Here is an 8332-nt window from a genome sequence, read left to right on the forward strand (position 1 = left end):
TTCTTTCCATTCCCACACAATAGTAACACAACATTCCCGTATGCTGCGGAACGACTTTTTCCCGTGGAAACGGAGTGCTGAGAAGATTTCGTCATGTGACCGGGGTTACAGCAGAGCCGTCAGAAATAGACTCTGCGGTTTAATAATACTGGAGAAGTGACAGCCGAGACTGTTCAGACTGACTGTTGAAGGGTGAAATCTCCTTTAGACAAACTCGTCTCGCTTGTACAGTAGAGTCGGCGAGAAATGTGTGAGAATATGTATTTTGGGTGTAATGTTAAAGGACCAGCGACTCAACGTGACTGTAGGAGGAGACTCATCAAACGACCCAGATGTTACTGCTGCATTGCACACGCACACACACACACACACACACACACACACACACACACACACACACACACACACACAGTGTACTGCAGAATGACAGTAGAATGTGTGTGTGTGTGTGTCACTCAGATAGTGAGCAGCAGTGATAAGAGTGATTTGAACTCCATGTGTTACAGAATCAGCAGCTCAGCCATAGAAAAACAGTGACAGATGCTGTGTGTGTGTGTGTGTGTGTGTGTGTGTGTGTGTGTGTGTGTGTGTGTGTGTGTGTGTGTGTGTGTGTGTGTGTGTGTGTGTGCGTGTGTCTGTGTGTGTGTTACAGTTCTGTTTCTCAGCAGAAGGTCTGAGCTGTGGGTACCTCCAGGGTTTGAGTTCCAGTGTGTGTGCTATCAGTGTAAACTATCTGTCATGTTGTCCTGAGCAATACATTCATTGTAGTACCAATACTGTGATTGAGATTGTTATCGAAAATTATTATTGAAATTATAATATGAGAATATATAATATAATATAATATGAGTGTGTTGGTGGTGTTAATGTATGGTTGCATATATGAAAGGCTGAGTGGAGAATGTGTTTATGTGCCATGAGATTATGCATGTGCCCTATATGTAAATGCGAGTGTGGATTATAAGAAATAAATACAAAACATGAAGGTAGTTTCACACACACACACATAGTGTACTGCAGAATGACAGTAGAGTGTTTGTGTGTGTGAGTGTGTGTGAGAGAGAGAGACTATGCTGTAATGTCAGTAATGTTATGTAACCGCTGTGATGTCAGTGAGCTGAGCTCCTTGGCCTGCTTTCATGCCAAGGCCTGTTTAATCTGCAAGGTTGACACAGCAAAACAACCTGGCTCATAACCTGACCTTCAGTTGGCACGCACGCACGCATGCACACACACACACACACACACACACACACACACACACACACACACACACACTGCCTCAGCTTTGGTGTATTAAACCAGCAGAGTTTTTGTGTTTTACACAGTTCTTCACTATGTTCTATTTGATTTCAGGCTGAATTTTGTGTGTCTGCAATTTGTCTTCTGGCATCCTGATCATGATTTCACCTGAAATGAGAGAGGAACCCTCCATTTATTTCTGTCTCTCTCTCTCTGTAGGTCTCGAAACCTCTCTGGTGGTTCTCCCAGACCTCGACACACCAAGAAGATCCACTTCATCAAAAACATGAAACAATACGACACAAGAGGCAGCAGGTGGGACACACAAACAGAAACACATTATTCTGCAGTTACTGATGTCTGTAACATCACAGCTTCACGGACAAGAAATATCAGTTTCATAATAAAGAGCAAAACCAGCATTATAAACTTCAAAACGTTTTTTAAAGTCCAATCATGTAACCTGTCCTTTTATTTATCGTTTCCATTATCCAAAATGGTTTCTTATTTTCTGATTGTTTCACAGCAGTTACACTTTAAATCCGCCAACGCCTCTGCACGATTCTCCAGATTTGGTGTGAATATAGCTGAAGTGGACACTTGATCCTGTCCGCTTTTCTGTTTGTCTGCTCTATGTGTGTCTGTAGCTCCGTTCCACCCTCGGTCAAACAGACACACAGACCTTTTGCTCCCTTATGACAGGCTGGGAGCAAAAAGAGAGCCGGAGACAGTGTTGTTACCCGGTTGTTGCGTTTTCCAGACCTCACGATGTTATCGCCCGGGGGCTACACAACCACTGCTTTGTTGACACCCCGCAAACCCCAGAACACAACAAAAAAAAATGTTATATGCAAAGTATACCTTTTTAAGCGTGCTTTCACCTGACCACAAACACATTTCCCCTCAGTGACAATAACATTGAAGGTAAACGTTAAAAGTAGCAACCATCACATTGGTCAAGTGCTTCAGCCAAGTCTTTGTCCAGGTGTAGACAGCATATATACTGTAGCAGCATGTTGATCCCTGCTTTTCACAGCGTCTCGAGTTACAGAAAAACACCTAAGCACAACAAGGTCAGGGCAGTGGAACTTTTAGTAAGCTAAAATGAAGTACAAAAAAAAAAGTCACAGCTATTTTAAACATTGGCATCAACTTTTTTGCAATTCACTCGAGACAGGGTGAAAAACAAAAGGTGCTGGAATCTTTGCTATTAGCCATCAGAGCCTCTTATACTGGAAGCTACATGTTCTGCAATAACTCTGTCCATCATTGTCCAGCTACAGTGGAATGACACGAACCCTCCCCGTGGAGGTAACGGTCTAAAATGTGTAAAATATATCCTGAACTAGTACATCATCTACTTATAGAGATTTGTTAAATGTGTGCAGCCTTTACTCTGATGCGGGAGGAGGACTGAACTGTGGGTTTGTCTTGTGCAGCCTGGACAGTGTCATTCTCCTCAGTTCTTCCTCTATTGTATTCTATTCTTGTCCTTCCTTGCCGGCTGTATAAATCAGACCTCTGGGTCAAAGGAGCACAGGACAACTCATCAGATAATAATAGACTGAGGGGCTGATTGTTTTAGAATAGATCCAGCTAAGAGCAACAGAGCTTCATGTCATCACAGAGAAAAAACAGCAGCTTACAGAGAAAAGTGAGTGCCTCAAAACTGCTGCCGTCGATAATCTTCTTTTAGGGCTTTGGAGATTTGAAATGGGTCACCAACATAAAGTGTGGATCTGCTTGTCAATAAAAGTGCTTACAGCAAGCCCCTGCTTCCAGCAGTGTTTCAGTGTAATAGTTAAAGCAGTGCAGTAGGAAAATCAATTGGTTAATGTCTGTGAATCTGTAGATATAGTTACTCTAGCGAAGCTTCTCCTGCTGCAGATTAGAGCCTGACTGATAAACTGGTTGGCCAAATTTATCAGCTGATGACAGATGTATCGTATCGCCGTATATGTTGTCCGATATACGCAGAACATGCAGGAAAAACATTCAACTTTGTACATTTATTAAAGTACGATGTATGTGCCAGTTGATGGTATTTTCTGACTTGTCTAACTTATCCTTAAAACAATTATTCCAAATTTAGACATTTTGTAAATATGCCATAAGCCTGCAAATAAAGGGAGTGAGACTGGAATAAAAACAGCCTACGGTTTAAAAAAACACAGCTCCAGAGCATGCATCCTGTGAGACTCTGAACTTTGCCCTGATAAATAAAAGGCAATAATGTAAGGTCACTGGTCACGTTACTCTACGGCTGAACTCTTTTCTGCATGGATGTAGAGTTTGTTATAAAGAGATGTTAGTATTTCCCACAGGGCTGCTCTTTGTGTTGCTCAGACTGTGACGACCCCTTGGTCAGGGGTTCACGTCCCAGTGGGATCAGTCTGGTGTTTTTCTTTAAGGTGATCATGGAATAATGTGCCCCCAGAGTCATGAAATGTGTGGTAGTAACTGAATGTGCGACTCGCCAGCAGTCACGTTTCCAGCCGGCCTGTTGTGATGCTGTTTCCACTGCACTCCCTGGTGACTTCCTGCTCTTCACTTTCCCATGCATCATAGGGAACAAGCTGTGTGTGTGTGTTTTTCCAGCAGACAACTACACATTAAGCACCAACGCACTTCATTTATTTTCCTTTTTTTGTCTCCTTTGAATAATAAATCACTTCATAAAACAGTTCTGCCTCCTGGACTGATGAACGACAGCCACAAGATGATTGTTTGTGTGTTTAATTAGGATTAAAGTACACTGAATCATCTCCCCAGGTGGATCCTCATTAAAAACACTATGTTTGACCAGGATCATGTCATGGCTGTGAAAATAACAACAGTGTTTACACAAGCTGGGGCCCTGTTCACAAGTTTATCCCAGTGTGACTTTCCAAACAAACTACACTTTATACGACTCCATGTCAAAGGCTAGTGTGAACTGAGATAACATCAGGTCTCATCACTTCATAAATTAAATGGATAAGAAAAGATGATTTAATCTAATTAAGTTAAGTTGCGTCTTTGGCTGGCCCCTCTGGCTCGATGAGCGGTATCATCTTCCTGCTATGGCCCAAACAGTCGTCCTGCCATCATCTCTACTTTTCTTCACAAGTCATATCAGAAAACTGATCACAACATTTTCTGACGTAGTGCACCACAAAGAGCAGATTAATCCATTCATCAACCCCCTCTGGTATTAGAAACCTCACTTGAATTATGTACCAAATAAAACAATATGGAATCAAAATGATCTTCTCTGTGAGTGTGATGGTGCAGTCAGTACACAGGGCTTCAGGTAGAAGCCTTCTCAATAACAGGTGTTTCTTTGAGTTTGGCTCACGACCTTAAGAAGACACAACAGTGTAGTCGAGAATAGTCCCTGAAACTTCCCCTTCTCTACCTGCACCCACACACTCAACACCACCTCCTCAGCAGTAAGGTTGGGTTTTGCCAGTTCAGTCCGATGTACGAGCTTCAGTCTGTTTAATTTCATGCCAACCAACCTAACAGGCATTTGTCAGGTTTAACATAAGCTGGAGAGAACTTGGTTAGCAGGAGCCCGGGGACAGCCGAGGAGCTCGGCTCCACAGATTGTTATGGTGCACTACGGTTGAGAGTTGTGCACACAGTGCCACAATACTACTCAGACTGAAGTCCACAAGAGAAAACTCTCATCAGTACTGGGATGGTGCAGGTTATGCTGCAGCTCATTAGCATTAAAAGGTTGTTTTTGTAGCCTGCAGTGCGAAGCCTGGTTTTAATCAGCTGCTCCTGTTTTCCCTGTTAAAGGGGCCACATTATGCTGTTAATACAAACTAAATTCATGTATCCATTTCAAATGAATGCCAGAAATCTCTTAACGAGGCTTTTATTGTGAAACATTTGAAGGAATGTGTTGTGGAGAACTCATTGACTTGCAAAATTCACGTACGTGGGCTACCTGAAATGTCGCTTCTGTAATCTTTCCTCCAGTTTTCACTCAGCTGAAGTGTTATTTATTATTTTGATGTTAAGCTATAAAATAAGAGAACATTAAGTTGAATTGTTGATGAGAGAAATAAAGATATGATGTGTCTCAGTTGACATGATGGACTGTAGAGCTGCTGTCACTCATGGGCTCTCATCGGTCCGGTTCAGAATAAAGCCTCATACCAAATCAGTTTGACACTTTAAATCTGCCCAGCCTTACTCAGCAGGTTTTAAGATGACGGTTTTCTCCACTAAAGCCTGCTTTTTATTTGCCCCATATTGTTTAATCCAGGTTATGTAACTACTAGATTTGCTGTTCTCTCTGCCAGTATTCTGATTAACTGCAGAGCTGGTCGGTGTCTTCGTCTGATTCGCTAAATGCTTCCATCGCTGTTCCCTCCGACAGTCTCATGATTGACTTAGGTTGTTTTTGTGGTCAACCTCAGATCTCTGTGGAGCTCGGTGTGTGGCCTCAGTGTTGTTAATGTTTTAATGCTGTCAGTGAAATATGAGGTCAATGAGTGGCTGCATGCAGGACTTGTGTGTCTGTTTGTGTGTGTGTGTGTGTGTGTGTGAAAATGAAAATGCTTCATCAAAACATGATGAACTCAGATAAGTGTGTTTATGTTTTCACACACTGTGAATCATCTTCAAGTCTCTTTGGACCCTGAGCCAAACGTAATGACTGTAAACATTTTCCTCTAAGACACGAACCAGTCTCTGCTCCACAGGGGTTTATACTCCAGAGGAAACCCGATGAGAAAACACACACACACACACAATCACACACACTCTGTTCCACTGAAATCCCATCATAACGTGTCGTTGTTAGGCAGTGTCTCTGGTGAAGGTGCCAGTGTGTGTTTGCATGTGTTTCCAAAACATTCGAGTCCCTGTAGAGAGGAATATTATCCTGTGAAAAACGTTTCTTTGTGTGATCGTGTTATATTTCACTTTTAATCATGTTTTATTTCCACTTATAGAAAACATGCTTACTTAATGACACTGTGAGGCACGACCACATGTTTTTTTATTGAGTGTGAGCCTGAGGGGAGAATAAATAGATTTTAACACTGAACCTGACTTGCTATTAGCAGTAATGTAAAAATAACCTGCCTGTTAGTCATCAAACACACATGTGTAGTGGAGATTTTTACAGCTGGAGTCTGGCACCAGACACAACTGTTTAGACTGAGGTTGGGGAAAAAAACAGGAACACGGTGACCAAAGTTAAATCAGTTTAGTTCAGTGTTGATGTTTATTGTCCCTGGAGGAAGGCAATCAAAGTTTAAATGTTACACATGCAATAAAAATACAATCAGTCAACAAATTAGAAGATGATAAAATAGATAAAATACCTTTCATGTGTCGGGAACTGAGTGGATGTTTGTTGCACTTGGAATAAGAAGTCTTGTTAACAGAAGTCTGTATCTCTGACCAGAGGGATTTTTTAACAGAGCATGATTTGGATTATCACTTTAAAACCAAGATCAAAAGACTAACAGCCTACATGAACATTTACCCTGGTAACGATTAATAAACATTAAAAAAATACAGCTGTGCTCAAGATTCTCTGTTCTCATAGCGGAGCTCTCATTAATTCTTTATAAAGAAACCATTAAAGACCATGACTAAGTATCACTATTTAACTTGTACAGCAGTTAAGACATTTGAAAGTTTTTGCTAAAGCATAAAAATTCAAATAAAAATGTGCTTTATTCATGGGATATTCATTATTACGATACAGAGTGACATTATTTTAACAAACACTTGTGTAACAGACTGCTGCCTCAGCCTCCAGATGGTGGGTTCTTGAGAAGCTGTAGCATTTCATTTTAATTATCGGGCTGCACAATGTTGTTGAAAAATCAGATTGCAGTTATTTTGACTGATATTACAATTGCGATGTGTGTTCACGATAAGTGGGAATCGAAATTTTCATTTTCACGAAACAAAAAACTATTAAAATCCTGATGATGTGACGTTCGTTGGTGTCTGTACCAAACAAACAAACATGTTTGTTTTTTATATCTGGAGAACAAGATTTGTGGCCCAGGGCGTCTCTGTAGCACTGCAGCACTTCATTATAATGCTGTTTTGTCACAGTGTAGAGTCAGGTTTATTGTTGTATTTCATTTGTAGGTGGCATCTTCTATGAACTGATGAATTAATGAACATACTGATATGACTAAAATTAGGTCAGTTTTAGTAAATGTTTGATCAGCCCTACTTTGGAGTTATTTTTCTGTTTTCTGGCTCAAATGTCTGATCAGGGAGGTTTCTGCCCAACAGTGATTGCTGAGTTCATTCCTGTTTTTTGCACATATTAAAACATTCAACTGGAAAGATGTTACAACAACAGAGTCACTAATGTCTCTGTGTGTGTTTTGTTTGTGTTGCAGGATCGTGCTGATCTGTGCTAAGAGATCTCTGTGTGCTGCCTTCTCTGTTCTGCCCTACGGAGAAAGCATCTACCTCAGGTAACCAACACACACGACCACCTTTAGCATCTTGTCAAGCAGGAGGAAAGAGTCGGTGGAGACTTTAGGAGAAGAGGCAGAGTTTGCCACAGAAAAAAAGGTGGAAGCAAACAGGAAGAGGAGGGAGAGTGATAACAAGCAACAATCAGTGAGGAGGAGAGGTTTGGGATGATTTTCCCATGTGCCTCAGAGCCTCTGGACTTGACCTGAAGGGACAAAATCACACAAACTTCCCCGAAGATACCCACTTAAGTCTTGATAGACACATTGACAGATAAACAGGGAGCAGAATGTACACTTATCACGTTCTCCTGTCCTCTTAAGCACACAAATACTCAGATTCTGCAGAAACACGCATACAAGTACAGAGTAACAGTTATGTAAACTTCTTCTAATCCCTTCCTATGTCATTTGTTCACACACACAGATTTTCAGACAGTAATCTACAACAGCCCGTGTGCATTCTTATCATCATCTCATGGTCACACCACACACGCACACACATTGTTGGAAGTATCAGTACACTAGTAAAAACTGATCTTTTAGGTACAAACAGATTATAAACACACATCAAACTTGCTCCATCCTTCTCCGTTCACACACACACTTTCTTACATATACATGTGGGTCGTCTTCATACATTT

General features: G+C 41.3%; 2 protein-coding genes across 2 annotated transcripts in view; one reads left to right on the plus strand and one right to left on the minus strand.

The window, feature by feature from the left end:
- The window catches only part of cables2b (Cdk5 and Abl enzyme substrate 2b), a 46616-nt gene that overhangs the window by 25741 nt on the left and 12543 nt on the right, over window positions 1–8332 (plus strand). Inside the window, exons 2-3 of the mRNA XM_084366573.1 lie at window positions 1462–1557; window positions 7611–7688. Of these exons, the coding sequence (XP_084222699.1) occupies window positions 1462–1557; window positions 7611–7688 (174 nt within the window). The remainder of the gene's footprint in view (window positions 1–1461; window positions 1558–7610; window positions 7689–8332) is intronic.
- The window catches only part of LOC311265182 (interferon-inducible GTPase 5-like), a 202907-nt gene that overhangs the window by 16567 nt on the left and 178008 nt on the right, over window positions 1–8332 (minus strand). The window lies entirely within an intron of this gene.

The sequence above is a fragment of the Pagrus pagrus genome (assembly GCF_965226575.1).
Source record: "Pagrus pagrus genome assembly, chromosome: 11".
In the NCBI taxonomy this organism is placed as follows: Eukaryota; Metazoa; Chordata; class Actinopteri; order Spariformes; family Sparidae; genus Pagrus; species Pagrus pagrus.